The 21,774-nt window shown below is 36.5% G+C and overlaps 2 protein-coding genes across 3 annotated transcripts in view; both read left to right on the forward strand.

Moving 5' to 3' along the window:
- Positions 1 to 14,119, forward strand: part of LOC117102660 (carbohydrate sulfotransferase 14-like) — a 22,590-nt gene extending 8,471 nt beyond the window's left edge. The window contains exons 1-2 of one of the 2 annotated variants that reach the window (XM_033243029.1): positions 6,315 to 7,360; positions 10,686 to 14,119. In XM_033243029.1, coding sequence (XP_033098920.1) covers positions 7,172 to 7,360; positions 10,686 to 11,510 — 1,014 coding nt within the window. In that variant the 5' untranslated portion in view covers positions 6,315 to 7,171 and the 3' untranslated portion in view covers positions 11,511 to 14,119. Of the gene's footprint in view, positions 1 to 6,314; positions 7,361 to 10,685 lie in introns of those variants that run through there. The other variant, XM_033243030.1, reaches the window with a different exon arrangement.
- A 4,156-nt stretch (positions 14,120 to 18,275) lies between these two features.
- LOC117102668 lies at positions 18,276 to 21,251 on the forward strand. Its single transcript, XM_033243048.1, has 2 exons — positions 18,276 to 18,509; positions 19,076 to 21,251. The coding sequence occupies exons 1-2, from the start codon at positions 18,334 to 18,336 to the stop codon at positions 19,902 to 19,904; spliced, it is 1,005 nt and encodes a 334-aa protein (XP_033098939.1). The 5' UTR covers positions 18,276 to 18,333; the 3' UTR covers positions 19,905 to 21,251.
- The last annotated feature ends 523 nt before the right edge of the window (positions 21,252 to 21,774 follow it).

The raw sequence follows: 21,774 nt of genomic DNA on the forward strand, positions 1-21,774 counted from the left end.
GTGTAGATGTGAACGCTTCTATTCTTTACCACTAAAGCCATTTCTCACGATTTTTTCTCCGGACTCCGGACCGGAATCCGGGCTTGATGTGAACGTAGCTTTATTCTAATAAACGCCCCGCTTTGAATAGGCGCCCCTTCCAGAACCTCATTTGGAATAAACGCTCCGGGGCGTTTATCTTTTGTCGAATAAACGCCCCTCTAAATGACTGAAAACAAAACTAATGGAAGCAACATCATTCTCACATTCTAATAATGTTCTAGTCCAGTAGAATTTACATTTTTTCTAACCTGGTTGGGATCAAATAGTCTTTATGATCACACAATAACCCATGTTGACCGTGATTAATATGTGTGTAGTTCCATGACGTTGGCAGTGAAATTAAGGGGGCGTTTATTTGAGTACGGTATATACGTATCAATTTTACACCAACAAAAAATAAACGCCTCCATCGAATAAACACCCTCTCAAAAACTCTTCTTGACAAGAAAAAAACGCCCGGGCGTTTAATCGAACAAATACGGTATTATGGTTAATTATTTGTTGATGAAAACATGAATTCCTTTGTATGAGTAGCATCTTGGAATACAGTATTGAAAGGGTTGATGGTGGGTGCGCAAAAATGGTGTGCGATGGGAAAGTTTGGGGCGTACTAAGTTGAGGGATTAAATTATTTTTAAGTACATCTGTGCAATTTGTTTGCTCAGTTAAATTTAAGGGGTAGATTTTTCTGGGGTTGGGATGGGGAGTGGGAGGGGAGGTACTCCACTGCCTGTTAGATCTATTTCAGTTATGTTTTTTCTACAGTTAAATGACAATCAAACTCGGCTTTAAAAACGTGTCACCAAGTTGATATTATGGAGATTTGGATTGCACGACGACGGTAGGACGTAGAACGTAATGACGTCAGTGAAAATCATCTGCGCATGCGAGAACGTTAAGGTCACCTCATCGAGTAGATTCTGGAACGCAAATGTACAGGATAAAGTTGCTGTCTTTGGTATTTTTTTTACCCCCAATGTGTAATAGTGCCAATGGAAAAGGTTTCATCCGTGTCTCCCTTGACATGATTAATGTCCTTTGGGCGTGGCCTTTAGGGTCACTGTTTAAGGTTACCTACAGGGAAAAGTTGCTGTCACTGGTGAAATTATCTAAAGAACCTTCCTGGGAGTGATATCCAATTATTTTTGTCCATGTATCTCTCCACATGATTAAATGCATTTTTTTACCCCTATTTTGTTTCCCCCAGACCGCCTGTACAGGATGTGCCCCGGCAGCAATACTAAATATTGTGTCTTGTCCCTGTACCATCATGACCAGACCATCAAACCTTTTGTCTTTTTTCACATGATTCAATTTTCTGGGCCGGCTCCCGGTCTATTAAAAATTTGGACAAATCTACGTATGCAGAGAACGTAGTACGCATGAGTGATTCCGTTCTAGGGTCGCGTCGTCGCACAAATCGAAGCTCCCTTTTAACGAAATCTAGGATTCCAACAAAGAAGGTCAAAATGTCATTTAATTAGTGAAAATGACAGTGTAAACAATAATTTGACAACTACTCTGAACGGATGAGTGTGATACGCAAGTAAATACAGGCCAAGTCAGACTTCTATTGCATCCTGTTGTGTTTATATATGCCTTATAAAAACCTGCTTTATGTAGATCTAAATTGAAATCGGTACTCATAAATTATATAATAATTAAAGATATAAAATCTGCGTTAAGATTTGATGTTGTTATTACAATATTAATTTCAATTGAAAATTCGAACAAGAACTAGTTTCCTGGAAAATTTACTGACTAATTATTTGCATAGAATCTTAACTCGCCAGTTAAAGGATGCTCGTAGTAATATTTATTAAGCGCCTAAATATTCGAAAACCGAATTCAATTCAATTTAATATGACATTTATTTTCTTCCATTGCAGACAAAATACAGAAAGATAAAACACATAATATTAATATTGATTTGAATGAGAAAAAAATCGTTTAACGGTATCTCGTCTCGTTTGAAGGATGTTGGTAACTTATGACCTTTTTCAATAAGTACATCTGTGTAGTACTGTAATTGAATGTTTCAGGTATTTTTTGAGGCCTACATAATTTAATATACAATACATTTACATATTTTTAAGCCTATAAATGTGTAGGCTACAGTATATTCCTGGGAAGGACGTAGTAGATACAGTACGTCGGTAGAAATAAATTTACCAACTGCTATCGTCCCAACATCAGTTGGTAGAATACTTTTATCTGTTGATTTCATATTGTTGATTAAATAAGGTTCTCTTATATTATAATAATACAAAGCGAAAGCTGTTACATTAACTCACACGCCAGCTTTCGTCATTTGCCAACGTAGCTTCATCAGTCACCTTATGTGACATTATATTATATGACGTGTCATTATTTTTTAGCAGGACTGCCATGTAACAGCTGATACCAGCTTACCCAACCTCATGAATGTTAACAATGACCTTGGAGGTATTAATGTTATTTTTATATGGAACGCCAATATGGTGTGCTTGAAAATCGAGTGTTTTTTTTAAGTTCTGTTATATGCTCACGGATATGCGCACAAATGACATAAACATGTTGAAAAAACTCATAAAATGTCTTTGACAACTTGCATCACTTTCTTTAAAGTCAGTTGCATTGGCATATATCAAACTTATCGGTGAACAACCCCGTGGTTAATAATTATAGGAGTCCAATTAGTAATACAGACCGCAGTTATTTGAAGTTCTCTATAATGTGAAAATGTTATCACGATATGTAGCTTGGAAATTCGCAGTACTGTAGTAAATAACATTCTAGGTCTGGACCTAGTTGTTAAAAAGTAGGCTAACTTATTGTATTTTAACAGCTATGTCGTAACCTGCGTTGCATCAACATTATTTATGGTAATAGTATTGCTATTGCTTTTGTAATATACCCTGAGAATCAAAATGTCCAATTATATTGTTTTTACAGAAAAATATTTGAATCGCCAACGTTAAAAATTAATATTAATTATAAATATGCTTATACCGTTCTCTAACATCACTGAAAACGTTACAAAATGAGGATCATTACGCCGATAATGGCACGTATTCCCCAGTCGCTCGTCAGAAGATATCTCATGATAATGAACGCTTTAAATTATAATAATAAAAATAAAACCTATCGCTTTCGTATCTATTTTACATCTAATTTAAGCAGGAAATTATGCCAGTGAATTGGCCATTGTTGAATAAAACTAAATTTTACACAATTTTCAAAACTACACTCGTGCTTGGGTTCACACTCATGATCTTATTTAAAATTCTGACCTATCATTGTGTTCCTCTAAAACATTGATGGCTCAAGGAATTTGCCGACAGGGGGTTAAACGTGTCCGATAACGTGGCCTGTACCAAGGGGCCGACCAGAGCCTTTATTCAGGATTCGGAATAATAACTATCTCTGGGTAGGGTTCATGGGGCGAGTTTTTATGGCTTAATATGACCTAAATTTGTGTTTTTAGATGACAGTATTAAGGATTGGCAATCAAAATAACGCTTTGGACAAATTAAGATTAATTTTTGTTCCAAAACTATTAGTAGACTCCAAAATCGATTAAATAAGTCTTAGAAAAGCCCTTAAATTGTCGACGCCCAACCACGCCCACTTATTTTTTCGTCGGGACATCGCCCCGCCCACCCCGGTCGTGGACCTCGGAACCCCGTCGGGCAAATCTTGCGCCACCACTGCCTGTCCAACGGGAATTCGCCACTCCTCCTCCAGAACTGAAGTTCGTTAGTTGGATGCATGATAATTTTATTAATATTTGGAGACAACGACAAAAACACAACAGTGTAAAACCAGGAAAAACAATTATTATTGCTGTTATTTTAATTAAAAATCGTTCAAAAATATTGCCATGTTTTAAGTAGGCTTATCATAACCACGGAGGTATAACATGTTATAACAATCTTCGATAGGCCTGGCTTAATGCAAGTCTTATTTCAATTAATTGGATTTTAAATTTTGCGTGGTGAAAAAAAAAAGACGATGTGTGTTTGTTGTTGTTTTTTTTCAAACAAATGTGACGAAGCAGCGAATCTGACCTATATCTTACGTTATGGGTTAATCAGAAGATAATTACAACTGACAAGACCATATGTGTCTTTGAATGAAAATGTAATTAGTGTAGATTTCAGTAAGCAGACGAAAAACTGACACGTCACTGTATTGTCACAATATTGGAAGGACATGTATCGCGCCCTCTCATGGCAGATAGATAATAGGCATTCGCGATGAGTGTTTTCCAGTTCCAACCCAGATTATTTGAACTGTAGCCAGAAATAATACGATTAAAATTCATAAATGCACGCTTTTTGTTTTCGCGATTAGAACTAATTTTTGTGGGAATCCCCAAAGTGTGACGTAAAGACATCATGTATTTTAGTTTGAGTTGGCTTATTCAGTGCAGTGCATTCAATTGTATACACATTAAAGTGTGACGTAAAAACATCACGTGTTTCAGTTATTCAGTGCAGTGCATTCAATTGTACTGTATACACATTAAAGTGTGACGTAAAGACATAATGTGTTTCAGTTTGAGTTGGCTTATTCAGTGCAGTGCATGCAATTTAATACACATTAAATTGTGACGTAAAGACATCAAGTGTTTTAGTTTGAGTTCGCTTATTCAGTGCAGGCAGTTGTATACACAATGCTATAATTAAACACTCTATTGACCTAATACGCTATACGAAATTTAAAAAAAAAACCATCAATATTTATATTGCCCACTCTGTAAATATAAATAAGTTATTTATTACCATTCAATTGATATAGACCATAAACAAATAGTTGTTCGGCATCTAAAAAACGCACCAATTCCATATCCTTTCCAAGGCTTATAATCAATTCAAAGATGGTACGGTAAATCATTTTTAATAAGTTAGCAAAAACACATATTTCCATCTGTTTCTGGTTAATAAGTTAATAACTTACTAATATTTGATTGTTTAAAATAAGAAAAAAATCTAAATTTTTGTTGAATTTTTCCTGACTTATTTGGCTGACGCCGTATTTGCTCCTGACTGGCCTTGGCCCTGTTCTCACTGTTTACAATAATATAGTCTATTGTAGTCACCGAAGGGAAAAGTGATTTTCCGAGATACGTCCTGCATCCAAATGTCGTGTTTGTTAATAATTTGGTTTTATACACTACAGTACAATTTCCAAACAATTAACGCATTTCCATTAAGACCCCTCTTGACTGAGTGTTTTTTTTTCCATGCAGTAAATGTTTTCCGCTCTTAGCGAATTCTCTGTAGTGCATCCTTGTTATTGTGTTTTATTACCAGCTAGAACGGAAGGATACTACACGCCCACTAATTTTACATTATGAAGTTACTGGTATTTTTAGATTTTGGAGATTCTGAGCTGCTGCAAATCAATCCAATTTCTGAATTTTTCGTTAAAAAAAACTTCGGAGTTTCTGTGCTTATTATACTCGAATACCCCAATTCAATAATCGAATTTATATCTGGAAGGTCTCTAATCTAAAATAGGATTTGTTCAGTTCTGGGCGCAAATACTCCAAAGTCGGAAGGCTCTGTATATTTTCCGTACTTTAGTAGGCCTATTTAAATATGTTTGTTCTTGTGACGTGGGTAGGCCCTATTTATTCCATGGACAATCAGGTCTACTCATTGGTTATTCATATTTTAATAGCAAACAGTATTGGTAATCGTCTATCTCTTACGATATTCAAGTGGCTCTCTATCCCTTTGAGTTCGTCACGTTTGACGCGCGAGCGCGTATCAATTTACTGGCCGTATCAAAGCCAATCAACAATGGACCTTACATGAATCAATATTTAGACTCGATATTAATCAAAACATCATATCGCAAAAGATCCACATTAATAATTTAAAGTTTGAATTGGTTGAATACTCCCCTGAGAACATTTCTATTGTTGAAGCATTACAAGTGGTGACTCGATTCTACCATTGGGCTTACACATGAATTATCATCCATTTGTTACTGGTAACAGCTGAAAGCGTTGCAATTATAAAACATCATTTTAACATTCAACGATCATTCACGGGTTGCGCTAGAAGTAAAAAGCTGGAGGACCCACTTGGTCCATGCTCAAACAACCCAATTCGTTTGTTGCGTCTTCATTTGGCTCTCATCTAGTGTGTCGAAAACTGAGTCATAATAAACAGGGAATACGGTACTTAACCTTGTATGTCTTGGTGCAAATGAACTTACGGGGAGTTGTTCTGTGTTTCGTGTACACTATAATATTTCTTTCATTTGTCAGAGGTTGGACGTAATAGAGATCCTGGGTATATGCAATAAGTGTTCTTCCGCAACAAATCGTTTGGCCTATAACCGAATGAAGGCGTGTGATGTTGCTGTTTATGTTCTCTTTCACCTCTAAATCCATCCAAGCGGTAAATAAAATAGTTGTCAGATATACCATTGCGGAATAAGTAAATGTACTAATCTCACGCCTGTGTTGCTTGTGAGTTTATTCTAGTTGCCGCTTGTGGATGGTATTTCATGAGGTCTAGCTCATTGCGTCGCTAATGTCACTTGGTTTTACCCGTCTGAATGATCATTGTTTATTATATGCAGACTGATAAATAGATCGGGCAAAGTGCATCGTAAGTGTCGACAGAGGTAATAGTAGGTTGCACTGTCATCTACATCGTGAATTTTCAAAAAGGCATACAAGTGTTCTCCCAGCGCTCATCAATTTATTCTACATGCCGACATTGATGTTTTTGTTTGGAATGGTTAGAACCAGTATATTACGTAATCATTCATCACAGTTGTGTGTACCAAAAACACAGTGTTTATACCGATCCGGTTGCATGGAGATGACATACGTAACGATTGAGGATCTGATTTTAGCTTTATGGCACATATAAGCCAGGAAATAAGGAGATAGTTGCCGGAGTCTACTTCCGATCATGTCAGTTAAGTTAACCGAAATGTGAAAGTGTTTGAGCCTACGACGACGATTTCAAGTACTCTAATACTGTACTCAATACAAGCCCTAAGTGAAGTTTACTGTTTAGTATTGGGAAAAGGCCATGCATTGTTTGATTGTTTACATGTTTAATAACTGCAAACATAACCATGGTGCTTTCCTTCGTACAAGACATCCTCTGCTAGCAAAGAAATGACTCTTATTCACCTTCGAACGCGGCCATTTTTTAAATGGTATGTGTTGCTTCTGATTGGAGTGGTAACTATCAGTACCTACTATCTTGTATATATTCCGGAAACTGTAGGCCGCCATAACACTAAGCACATCATTCCAGCGAAGACAAGGCCTACTGTAGATCCTGGTAATCTAAAAGAGGCTAAGGTAAGCCAGGCAAGTCTATGTACTTAGCCTATATGTTGGCCCTTACATAGGGTTACTATTTAGGACGAGGTTTAGATGTGATTGAAAAATGTGTATACAGTACCTTTCTCGGTAAAACGGTAACCGAATCTTTCGCACCCCGGAATTTGATACGGATATTGGTACGAGTACGCGTACAGTATGCATACGCTACCGGTACCGGGTACCAATAAAGTACGAACTAACCATGACCCAGTACACTACGATGCATCGGCATACGCAACATGGTAAATTACTTGTGTTTTGTCCCAGTTAAAACTATGTATAGTACTAAGAGTAGGCTTATTCGCTAAGGATACATACCTCCCTGTAAAATATTGGCCTGAAATAATTTTTTAAATTTTTATCAACATTTGTAAAAATCAAGCAAGTTTGTAAGACTATCGCGTGGTTATTTTATGGATGTTATGCCTTTTTTATGTGGTGGGTTACTATACCATTACATTTACCTTCCCCATTAGGCCAAGTTCATTGCCATTTTGAGGTGCCATAAAATTCTTCTTACCTCAGCCCCAACCATGGTGGGGCTGTGGTGGTCTACACCCTCCGACTCCGCCTGTTTAAGTCCCTCCCTGGGCCCCCTGTATTTCGAATTCCTGGATCCGCCACTGATAACTACCGCCGTGGACACCGGTAAGCTACACGTATGTCACGACATGTCATTGAAGTGCCCTGGTTGCAGTGTCAATCGTAATTCTATTCTCATTCTGAACCGGCTTAATTTATTTTAATATATTGATGTACTATCACAATCTGTGAAGGGATTTTTTGTAGTTTGTTCACCGAATTTATTTGATATGTTACAAGTCGAATTTCTAGCAATATCTTAGAAGGTAGAACTTATTGTAGGCTAGGATAGGTTTTCGGATTTCTCAGCAATTGTCCCGTGCTCGTCCATTAAAATATATTAAATTTATTTATTAACCTGCAAAAGGAGAACATAAAATTCAATATAGGAGTTTCGTACTTAATTCATGTATGATATGATATTCATAAGTAGTTTAATTGTGCGACAGCAGACTTCCGTGATTCGATCGATCGATATTATACTCATTGAGTGGTTCTGAAGTAAAATGGTCTCTTGTCACAAGACGGGCTTTCGCCTAGCGGATATGGCCGTCCTACAGCGACGAGATAACGTGTTTTTAAATTATATATAAAATTACAAAAGAATTAGGCCTATAAATAAAATTATATTTAAAAGTGTTAACGACTATCTTGATTTACATTATATGCTGCTATTATTTATTTCTAGCCGTACTTATTGTGTAATAGAGTGTATCTGGCAGTATTTTGAATCTGTTCAACCATGAAGCCTCTGTGGTATAATGGTTATGACGATCGCCTTGACAAGAGAGGTCGCAGGTTCAACTTCCGTCAGAGGATTTTATTACACAATGTTTTTTATTTATTTATAGGAAAACATTCGTTAAGAGCTATTGTACACGATGTACCACGTCCTTTATCTGAACACTGTATTTACCTTTCTTTTCTGAACACTGCATTTATCTTTCTTTTATATATACATATAAACTCTGATCGATATAAACACAGAAGTAAAGATAGACCATAAAAAAGATACAACGTACGGTAACAGTTTACTCTCTGCAATATCTGAACAACCTTGACCTTACTAAACGTGTTCAATGGCCTCATGCGTGCTGTAGGCCTATAAGTTCATCAAACTGAAACTACAATAGGCCTACTGACTAACAAAAGGATCGAAGTAAAATGACTTGAATTCGAAAATATATTTTTGCATTTTGGATTAAAGTGACATTCATAGCCTGGCATGATGAACATTAATTTCAAGCCACACTCACCCGCCTGTCCTTTTTGAAAATATAAAAATCATGAAGTTTGCCCATCTGGACGCGCGCGCACATTGACCTTTACAATTTGACTGTACCGGTACTTGGGATTGTCATAAAGTGTAAAGGCAACTTTAAAATAATTATTTCCGATCATGTGTTGTTTTCGGTTATTGTTATGTGTTTCGCTTTATCAAATCTGTTCTCTATTTAGATCTATTACAATCGTTACGGAATTTTCCGTGAATTTTCAAAACAAAGCAATTGAGACATTGTTGTTTACTATGACTTCCTGCTAAAAAAAAAAAAATCCGATGACAATGTCGGTTACAGAAATCAGATGTAGAAACCAGATCAACACCACTGAACAAAATTAAACGAAACGAATGTTAATGGGCTTCTTTTCACTTAATGTTGAAAAGGAGCTCTTAGATTTTAATCAGAATTTCTCATCAGTAGTATTGTCAATCAAATTAAACAACTGACCAATCAGAACAGGATCAGGAATACGCGCGTTGTCCGACGAAGTACGCACGTGTCTGCGTCACTGATCTCTACTATAATTAGCATATAGCCTGGTTCTCACGAGAGCCATTGGCTATGTTCTCACACGGCTGATAACGGTTAGCAGGATCCGGATCCTACTAACCGTTAGCTGCCGTGCGTCCATACGAGAAAATCCCGATCCGGATACCAAAAATATGATGATCGGATCACCGGCCAATAAGAAACTGGAAATTGTAAACACGTACGTGTGATTTGTTGATGATAAAATCGCGCCCAACTTGCTAAGCGATAGCGCTTGCTAACCGTTAGCGGTATCCGGATACTGCTAACGGTTAGCGCTAACCGATCGGGCGTTGTCACGCAGGATCAGGATTTTTATCGTATGGACGCATGGCAGCTAACGTTTAGCAGGATCCGGATCCTGCTAACCGTTAGCAGCCGTGTGAGAACATAGCCATAGTAGAGATCAGTGGTCTGTGTATGTTTTTACACTGTTGGCTTGTGGGAGCAGCAGTATGCAAGGGGTCGGGCTTAAGCGGGAAGGTCCATTGTTTTGGGTGATGTTTTGTACCAAACGCTTGTCTCATTGTTGTTGTGGACAATATATAGAAATGGTTCAAGTAGCAATGAATTTAATTGAAAACCTCTATGCCAACCCTCCATTTTATAGGTCTCTATCGAAACTTTTGTACTGTGTGAACAGGTGTGAGAATACCTTGGTTTGTTTAAGTTTGTGAGTTTTATTTAAATTATTAAAAATGAAATTAAAAGTTAATTTATGAAAGTGGATTAAACAAATTAAATTAAGCCAATTTAAAAGTAAGACATTACAAATTTAAAGAGGATATATTCATTTTATGGGGTGGGGGTAGGTGTTTCAGTGAATTTTCTAAATTATAACCAAGAATACGGTATTCATTTAAATGGTTTTTGTTGATTAATGTGTGTTCTGATATTTTGTCTTCCAGTTAACACGGAGCATGCGCAATAAAACATTGCACACTATGTGTGCCGGGGATCCTGCTAGGGGCGATGTTTGGAAGCTGGCAGAACCAGATACCGTCTTTCACCAAATAATAGTCGACGAACAGCGCAAGTTTTTATATTGTTACGTCCCCAAAGTGGCGTGCTCCAACTGGAAACGTGTAATAAAATACATACAGGGCAGTCTGACCGATATAAACACAGAAGTAAAGATGGACCATAAGAAAGATTTAGTTTTTTTAGACTCATTTAGTCAAGAAGAGATTGATATCAAGTTAAAAACGTACTTCAAATTCATGTTCGTACGAAATCCAATAGCAAGGCTAGTCTCTGCATACAGAAATAAATTCAGGGAGAATATAGTGTCGTTCCATAAACGATATGGCGTGCCGATTGTACGAAAATATCGAAAGAACGTAAATAATGATGTTAAGGGTGATGACGTAACTTTCGAAGAGTTTATTAGGTATCTGTTAGATACGGACACATCAAATATGGATATGCATTGGCGACCAATGAACGAGTTATGTCAACCGTGCGCGGTCAATTATGATTTTATAGGCTCGTTCGAGTACCTCAGTGTAGACGCAAACGAAGTTCTGAAAACGATAGGCGCCGAGAGCGACACGTTTTTCCCTCAAAGACAAAGATGGTACAAACCTACAACGCAACAAAAGATTAGCGATGAGATGAGTTCCGTTTCTTTGTATTATCTCCAGCAATTAGTAGAAAAATATTTGGTTGACTTTATAATGTTTGGATATCCGCCACCAAGTTTGAAACCAATTGTTGCGGGGGAGGAAGAATAACATTCCTTATTGTCATCTTTATAATTTCTATAGTAGAACATAATACGTTATTGTTTTGTTTATGAAGAACAATTGTGTGATTAATTCGAACAAGATTTGTAATTCACCGATGAATCTATGAAAAATTTGCGTGGGATCAAAAAATGTACTTTTTAACCATAAAAACTTATATACAAGGATCGGTAATACAAATCATCAATGAATGTTGCTGGGCAATGGCCCGGATGTATGGATCAAATGTTTTTTTCGCATTGATGCTAACTCAGCGTTTGACATTTTCAGCTGATTAGCTGGCACCACGGTCGCTGTGTCCATTAGCATAATGCAGTCAAAAGTACTGTAGTACAGTGACGTCATTACTGTTCCATCATGAAGTCATCGTTACTGCTCCAGAAGAGGCAACATTTTGTTATTGTTGTCTTTTAAGGGGTCTGCGACAAAAACCGTGTTAATGTGGGCCTACCGTATTGTAAAATGGGAAAACGAACTATCAAAATGTTTTTTATACCTCCCTGGTTGAATGGTGACAAGTGCAGACGATACAACAGCGTCTTCAACATGCAGTAGGCCTACTTGGATCGTTTATTTTTTTTTTCCTGCTTTATCTATTTTCAACCGTGTTTCAATATGGAAGTTGGTCATAGACGTTAAAGCAGAATGATTAACATTTTTCGAAAATGCAGACTCATTTAAACCAAAGTGTCCTTAATTATGACCAAAACATGTGATGTGCCTTGTTGGTGACAGCCAAATGGGAAACAAGTTGGCTGGTCTTAAGTCTTTCAGTCTTCCATTAAGCTGTTCACACGATAAACTTTTATGCAACAAATTTCTGTGATTTGTCCATATGGGTGTGACATGACTTCATCCTACTCACACGGGTAAATTACAGGTTTGTCACATACAACTTGAAGTGTAGAAAGCGTTTTAGATAGTTTTCCAAAATCTAAACGTAAGCATTACACGATGATTCACCAACCATACCTAGTTCGAAGTGCGCATTGTAACTGTTCGTGACGTAAAACGATCGATTCTTAGTGCGCATGCGCATGAAAAAGTGAACTATGTATTATACAGTGTCATGTGTATTATGCCGTTATGTTTTGAGATTTTGAAAACTCCACTATTGATATTTACGTTGACAATAGATAAAGTCATTGTGCGTTTCATTCATGGTACATACTATACTACTATCTACAGTTGTTGTGTTGTGTTTGTTTGTTTCTAACTGATACAGATAATCGATAAACTTCGGCCGCTACGGTATACTACTATAAAAAGACTACAGTATTACTATGCATTGAAGGTGGCGCCCTCTCTTTCCTTAAAGTAATGTTCTGTACATTGGTACCCCTTAACATCACAGTATCGTCATTCTATTGTGAAAACGTTAATAATTAACCAGTGAAACTACTCTAATCAATGCCCCGACTAGTAGTTAATTGAAGAATTGTCCTAGTAAAATGTCTGTGAATCGACGAAAACTATTTCATTCATAATTATATATTAAAACATTTATTGCTAATTGATTTAATATGTCTTTGTCGGGTGTTCCTGACTTGAAAGCGGACAGTAAGAACCAAAGAGTACAAAACTACAAGAGATCCGACTGCCGTGATTTTGTATGCAGGCAATAAAACGTTCAAAAAGTACTGCCACTAAATAGGGGGCGCCTGAATTCAAATAAGAGTTCGAAACTCGAACATGCACGCACGCAGCACACGTCTGATCATCAAACGTCTTTTAAGGCCACGCCCCTTTGTGTAAGTACTCTTTGAAATAGGATTGCGTTCCAATAAAACCACGGCAGCCGGACCTCTTTTTGCAGTTCTATACTCTTTGGTTGAACATTCAAAAGGGAGCTTTCGGTTGGTGTGACGGCGTGAATTGGGCTCGTTGATAACGGCCTCGTGTTCTCTACACAATGTAGATTCTGGCGGACGTACAAACAAGTGATAGGCCCCCAATGTGATTTTGGAATACACCTAATGTATTTGAATTTTTAAGACTCTTTAACTGGGGCATGTCAAAGGTTAAGTCGCCTGAACAAGCGGCTTGTACAATCGTTTGCGGTTTTATTTTAAAATAAATCGTTATAACTCAACCGTTAAGGTATTTAGCCATTAATAATAACTAAATTCATATCAGATCAGTGATTTACTTTGTATGTTTAAGTGACAAAACACGGACAGTTGAGACTGCTAAATAGTTATTGAAATGCATAAATTTATGGTAGAATTAGATTTGTATTGCATTTTTTCAATAATATAAAATTTGTTTTTGTGTTACCTTAAGTTTTTAAGTGGTCCCCGTAGGTGAGAGTGTGCGTATTATTTATACAAATGAAGTTGTGTACTGCATCGTGGGATATCTGGAAGCGGATGTTTACGACAATAACCGCTAAAATTGATAATGTGTGGGTTAAGGAACTATCAAAATGTGGGTTGAAAGTACAGGTATTCAAATCTAACATTTTTGGAAACAGCGCCACCATGGAAATGAAACATTTGCCTCGAAATAGTTTGTAACCTTCGAATATTTGTTTGTGTTTTCAAAGTCTTCCAATTTGGTAATTACTATTTTTGTCGAATAAATATGAACGAACGTAACTACAGACTTATATATTGTCTTCATTTAAAGTGATTAATGATAGTGTAACGTTATATAGGTATTGTTTATATTCGCTATAAATTCATGGAATAGGTCTATTTTTATAAATTCGTGGAATAGGTCTAGAAAATAGGCCATAAGAGTATATTGTACTATTTATGGCGAGCTGTTTGTGGTGATTCTGTGAAACCATCAATATACGAATGTGAAAATTGGCGGATTCAAGCATGGCCGACGCCCCACCCTCCAAATTTTTAAAAATTATTTTTTTAAATTAGAAAAAAAAAATAATAATAAAAATTAGGCCTGAGTGCCAATTCCGGCCATTTAGAAGTGCTATAATCATACGTTCTTGTCTCAGCCCCAAACATGGTGGGGCTGAGGTGGTCTGGACTCTCCATCCCTGAAAGTCCTTTCCTGGGCCCCTTCTATTTCGAATTCATGAATCCGCCACCAATGAACTGTATTGTAGCCTATACAGAATCTCAACATGATAGTCTACAGATTTCTGATAAAACTTACAACAGTACATGAAAGCATGACAGTAAAAACAACTGAATATTAACTGAATATTAATAACTTCTGCCACAATTATTATTGCTGGCTAACACGCATTTTCGAAGTCATAACAGTAACCCATGGATTTATAGACAATAGATCGCCTTATAATGATAATAGCCCTATATAACTTTAATGCTTTCCAAAAAATTAAATGTAAGCTCTCATTCGGGAAATCGGGGAATTATCGTGTTAATAAAATTACAGTTATTCTGTTACTAATCCCGTCATTCCGATGTGTCGTTTCGGGTTCTGGTGGGTAAGGCCGACCTCCCTATCTCCCTATATAGACTCTAAAAGTAGGAGTATAAGAGAATGGATGAAATAAATAACAGTTTAATATGAATTGGGTCCATTGCCATAAGGTGCACAGTGACAGTCATAAAGTCTTTCCGAAAACTCCAGGTATGAGCGACGCCCACTAGCGCTCTCGTCTGGGAAATTCTTCCCCCACCCCCGCCTCACCACGCTGTCGGGGACATCAGTGAATTAAGCTTATTTACATACAAATGCTACACGCTATCACAGACAGATTTCGGTTATGCTGATTGATCGATCGAATCGGGGACTGCTACCCAGCACAACGACTGCACTGAAAACACTGTAGCGAAAATGTAGCGATTGTATGGAAACCAAGCTTCATTAGTATTAATTACTTTCGTGAACCCACTTCACTGCCCAATGATTCAACTGAGATCAGTGGCGAATTCGGGGATTCGAAATAAATTTTACAGATTGAGGGTCCAAACCACCTCAGCCCCAGCATCGTTGGGGCCAGATGAGTACGTCCGATTGGCGAGAAGGCCGGCTGGTTCGTTCGTTCTTTTTGGCCTTAGGCTATAATTGTGGCCTATCTTTTATTTTTTTATAGGCCTAATGATAATCTAAACACATTTTATATTCAGCGTTGAAGCAGCTGTTATGAAGAAATGCACAATTCTGTTATTAATATTTAGCACTTCTAGACGCTCCAAAATAGCACTTTCAAACTTTACCGTAACGATTTTCTAAGTATCATAAGTTGACAATGTAAAATGTTTAAACATACGAAGCATTTCGATTTTTAGAAATATATTTTTAGAAATCAAATATTATCACACATGGGTATTGGTGAATAAGGTTAAAATAGATTTAGCACTTCTAGAAGCTCGGAAATAACATTCTCAAAATAAAAATTCGAAGTGTAAAGATTGTTAACAATGTAAAATGTTTAAACAGATGATGTATTTAGAACTATAAATAAAAGATTATCGCACATGGGATCAAACTTACAGGCAAGAGGCTATTTGACTGCTATTGACATTGGCTGCCGTTTCTCTACCTAACTAGGTAGTTTTCGATGCAGCACGACGTTAACCTTAACGTTAGCACCCAACATGCAGCGCGATAGCTCCGCCCCTTTTGTAAACAAATCGAAATACGCATGCGCAAACCCGTAATTAACGTACGTCGAGCACGTAAAATCCTGAAATTAACGTACTCCGCATAACGCTAGATGAATCAATTATGACGTCATCCGTTAAATTTAAGGTTAACGTTGTGCATCGAAAATTCCCTATTAACTAGTCTAGTACTGTATTAACGTCGAAGCACACTGTTATTTACCAGTTAGCTAAACATCGTGTCATCCAGTGGCGGATCCAGAAATTCGAAATTGAGGGGCCCTGGGAGGGACTATCGCAGATAGCGAGCCAAGCTAGACCTCAGCCCCCACCAAGGTTGGGGCTGAGGAAAGAAAAAAATATGATTTTGGCACCTCTAGATGGCCGAAAATGGCACTCGCATATTTATTTTAACATAATATTCTTTATTATTTACCAACAGCTAAATTTTGTGTCATCCAGTGGTGGATCTAGGAATTCGAAACTGAGGGGGGGGCCAAGGGAGAGACCTTCAAAGATAATGGTCCAACCATGATTGGGGCAGAGGAAAGAAAAAAAATATGATTTTTGCACCTCTAGGTGGCGGGAAATGGCACTCTCATACTTAAATTTTAATATAATTTTCTTTATTTCTTCATTTTTATAATTTTGAAAAAATATATATGCTTATTTTGGTGTATGTAAAACACATGGTAAAAATAAGTCATCTCGTCAATCAACAATTAAATCAAGTTTTTTTTTTTGGTTTGTTTTTGTTTTTTCGTTTTTTTTTTAAGTTTATTTATAGCCTATATATTTTTATCGTAAAAAATGTTTTCCTCTTTTATAGTGAAAATGTAATGGTCAAGAGCCAAATCAAATGAATTAAAATGTTAGGAAAATCCGGTTTATTAAAATGGGGGAAATTTCACACACGCAGTATAGGCCTGTCTCTTATACACATCTAGATGTGTATAAGAGACAGGTGTACATATTTATATTGTTACTTGGGGCTACCTTCCTAGGGACTTCTAGGTGATTTGGCATGGAATGAGCATGTAGTTACTTGCAGCAGAATAAAATGTAAAATAACAATTTCATTACCCAGCTTAACAATGCGAGGTCCTTTACCAAATGTCCTCACTGCACTCAGATGTAGGTCTCTGTTCTTGTCCACAATGGCTAAATGTCGGTCCGCTGGTGGCCCACACTCTGTCTCTTATACACATCTAGATGTGTATAAGAGACAGCGCATATTCTAGAAGACATCATCAGATATCAGTTTCCGTCATTAGTTAAGGTTAACGTTGTGCATCGAAAATTCCCTATTAACTAGTCTAGTACTGTATTAACGTCGAAGCACACTGTTATTTACCAGTTAGCTAAACATCGTGTCATCCAGTGGCGGATCCAGAAATTTGAAATTGAGGGGCCCTGGGAGGGACTTTCGCAGATAGCGAGCCAAGCTAGACCTCAGCCCCCACCAAGGTTGGGGCTGAGGAAAGAAAAAAATATGATTTTGGCACCTCTAGATGGCCGAAAATGGCATTCGCATATTTATTTTAACATAATATTCTTTATTATTTACCAACAGCTAAATTTTGTGTCATCCAGTGGTGGATCTAGGAATTCGAAACTGAGGGGGGGGCCAAGGGAGAGACCTTCAAAGATAATGGTCCAACCATGATTGGGGCAGAGGAAAGAAAAAAAATATGATTTTTGCACCTCTAGGTGGCGGGAAATGGCACTCTCATACTTAAATTTTAATATAATTTTCTTTATTTCTTCATTTTTATAATTTTGAAAAAATATATATGCTTATTTTGGTGTATGTAAAACACATGGTAAAAATAAGTCATCTCGTCAATCAACAATTAAATCAAGTTTTTTTTTTTGGTTTGTTTTTGTTTTTTCGTTTTTTTTTAAAAGTTTATTTATAGCCTATATATTTTTATCGTAAAAAATGTTTTCCTCTTTTATAGTGAAAATGTAATGGTCAAGAGCCAAATCAAATGAATTAAAATGTTAGGAAAATCCGGTTTATTAAAATGGGGGAAATTTCACACACGCAGTATAGGCAGTTTCGAAATCAATACGGGGAATTCCCTTCTTCCGATGACCTCATCAAACAAATACTGCCACGCGCTGTGTTATTGGCTTTGAATGAATTAAGGTTTTTACGATGGAATTCCCCGAACTGTTGTGGCGTGGTATATAAAGAACACTCTTATGGTTGTTTTTCATTTGAATTTAGAAGAACGGATTAGAGTCATTTTGTTTGCTCTTCAGAAAAAATGGTGACTCAATCGGTTATCACGGTCGGGCTCGTCGTTTCAGTTACTGTAAACCTGTTAGCTTTTCTCTATTTCGCTATCTACGATGTCATCGAAAATGTGTTGAATCGATGGGGAAAAAAGTCAACAGAGCTTGTTACTTTTCACAAAGGCCATGCAGCGAAATTAAGAATTACGTGAGTTTTTGTATCTAAATTTGTCTGAATTTATATTACAAAGCTATATTGTTTTAGGCCTTGATGATTAACTCATAAATATGTTATCCCAATGATGATGATGATCTATATAATTTAATTAATTACCATAATACTGTTATTTATTAACTAATATAATTTATCGCTATTTATTATTAATAGGCCTAGGCCTATTAATAATAATAATATAAATTTATTTATTATTTATTATAATTAATATAATAATATTAATAATGGTATTTCATTTTTAATTTTACATACATTAATAATAATAATAATAATAATAATAATAATATTATTATTATTATTATTATTATTATTATTATTATTATTGGAGTCCGTTCGGCAAACATTCTTATTTTAGATTTTATATCTGATGCTAATATATTCAGCGTACTCTACGTTTGGTATGACTTGGATCTACCTTATCAGAAAAAAATATGTATACCTTTAGATTCAAAGGCGATATATTCATTGTGTTTTTTAAGAATAATTAAAGAATAATTGATATATTTGATAATCAAATCTTGGTCATCTTTCGTTTACAGGTATCTGGATACATTCGTAGGCCTAGCTTTGCCAACACTTGCGGTGGCTGTAACGTTCACCTCGGGCGTCCTAACCAATCGGTTGAAAACGGCTGAAGTACAGATTCAAGCTGCCTTCAGCGTGGCCCTCGGTGTCTTCATCTTCATGCTGGTGATGAACATTCTAGTAAAATCTCCAAATCGATCAGTTGATATCGTTTACGATGTGGTCGCCATTACGGCATTTGTCGTCGCATTATACGTCAAAGAGGAACCGTTCATTGGACTTATAGTGATGACGTCACAGGGCAGCCGATCGACGAATCAGGTCCAGTTTCTCATGAAAAACTATTGGAACAATGAAACGCCGTGTTGCCGTAAATACGGCGTTGTGGTTGTTATGAATACGATTTTCACCGTATTTTTCAACGGTGTAATTCCGCTGATGTATTTACTATCAACCATTATGCAGACATACTCAATGAAATCGCAGTTAAGTAGCTTTTCAATAGGATGTTTCTACGCGTATCTGATCTTCTTTAGTTTCATGAACGGATGGGCACTGTGTGCGGTAACAGACGAATCAAAGAAGTTCGTTAAAAGAAATAAAAACCAACCTAGTTATCAAACAACTGTACGACCGCCCGGTACGCCACTCCGTATCATTGCGAACAGTCAAACCCACGGTGATAGGAGCGTACATGCATTTGCGCTTCCAAATGAGATTTTACCCCCGTCGTACGCACAGGCAGTAAAAGAGAAGCAACCGATATTGGCGGCAACTTGCGAAAAGGATCATTCTGGTGCAATAGAAACAGACTTTGTCGCAATTCCTCTACAGTCTCCTTGAGACTGTTGTTGAAAAGAAATCGTAACATGTGATGTCATTATCGGCGGCACCAAGTTGGCACTCAGACGACCGATGGTCCAATCAAATCATAGCAGTAGACGCCGGTACGAAGCAAATGAACAATATAACAACATTGCCTAGGTTGACATGCGATCAACCGAAAGATAAATCGATTGTACTTATTCTTTGTAGGGGATATTTATAGATGGTTACCGTAATAATAATATGATAGTTACATATAACCATAGCGGTATCGGCTTGACTTTCAAGTCTGGGTGTTACTGTACTGTGCTAAATTTCCATCTGTCTAAGGTTTGACAGCGGGTAGCGGGCCTACTTGCACGAAGTGTGTCTCGGGTCTCGGTGACTTGTCCCGACAGTTTGTCTTTGTCAAAATATTTATTGTCATACACACATTTTTCAACGTGAATGTAACGTCCGTATAGATACAATGACAACATTAAATGAAAAATGAATATATCACGTAAGTGCTTCTTACAGTATTCGAAATTAAAGGCGTTATATACCTTTAAAATAAATAAATGAATAAATAATATTTGAGCAGTACTGTAGTTTATTGTTGATGTTTACGGCATAATAGCCGGATAATGATAGGCTATATGCCTATCAATCTTCACTGTGAAAAAATTTAGGCCTACGTAAAATTCACACGGTATGGTTGTCCAAATTACTTTTACCTTTAAAATACGCATACGCACTTCAAGCTGCAAGACGGCTTATGTACTTAATAAAAATATATGATTTTTTTTAGTTTTGATTAGGCCTATGCACAATTATGCCAATTTTTAATATTTAGTTATCTATATTATTTATTGATTTATAATATAATGCATGCGTATCTGTATTTAGTTATAGGGATATCAGCCCTTCTTTATATTGCAATTCATTTAATCCGAAGTGGAATTATTAATAATATAAAATATTACGGTCGTGATTGAATATCTATTACAGTACAATGTACAAATGATTGTTAGGCCTATATGAATGAATATTTGATAATCCTGTACAGCACATGTACAGTAAAAGTCATTTACTGTGTGTGCACAGAAAATAACCCCAGAGGCTAGGCTAATGTTTAGTCTAGAAAACAAGCATGATAATAGGCTACAGCCCGATCTTGTAATGGCTCCCGATTAAAATTAGCAAACGATAACTAGGCCTAACTTCGAATAATACATATATATCAGGCCAATTCACAACCAGTAGGAGACAGGGTTCACGTAGGCCTACATATTTCTATGTAAAATCTACAAAAGATAAATGTGTTATTTTTGTATGCGAGTTATACTGTATTAAAGATTGAGTTTTTATTTACTTATTAGTGAAGTCTGGTCTTCAAACTTGTTTTTAAACAAAAACCAAGCACACATTTACACATTGTCAACACACAAACCTCGAATTATCATAGATAGGCCTCTACAGATAAGAAAAAATCAACAACAAAAAAACATACGACATGGGAAAACCTCACAAATTCAATCAAAGAAATGAACAATTCATTTCAAAAAAGGCGCGCAAAATTAGGCCAAAACAAATCGTTTGTTTGCCCTCCTCCACCCGCAAACCTTTTCCATCCACCCCTTTTTATCATTTAAAAAAAAGAAGGGCAAACCAACAATTTATTTTTTAGGCCTTATGAAAACAGAACAACTAGACTATGTCTGTTTGTAGAACAAAGGGCTTTTCCTCATTGCCATAATAGGAAGTGATGTTGAAATTTTTTAAAATAAAACATAATAATCATTTAGAAAGTCTAGCGTAAAATAAAACACGAAAAACAAAAATGAAATCATACAGAAAATGAAGAAAATTATGAAGTTAAAATACATGAAAACCAACTCGATGTCAA

The sequence above is a fragment of the Anneissia japonica genome, unplaced genomic scaffold (genome assembly GCF_011630105.1).
Source record: "Anneissia japonica isolate Jap-2015-1 unplaced genomic scaffold, ASM1163010v1 scaffold288184_len555535_cov198, whole genome shotgun sequence".
Taxonomy (NCBI): domain Eukaryota; kingdom Metazoa; phylum Echinodermata; class Crinoidea; order Comatulida; family Comatulidae; genus Anneissia; species Anneissia japonica.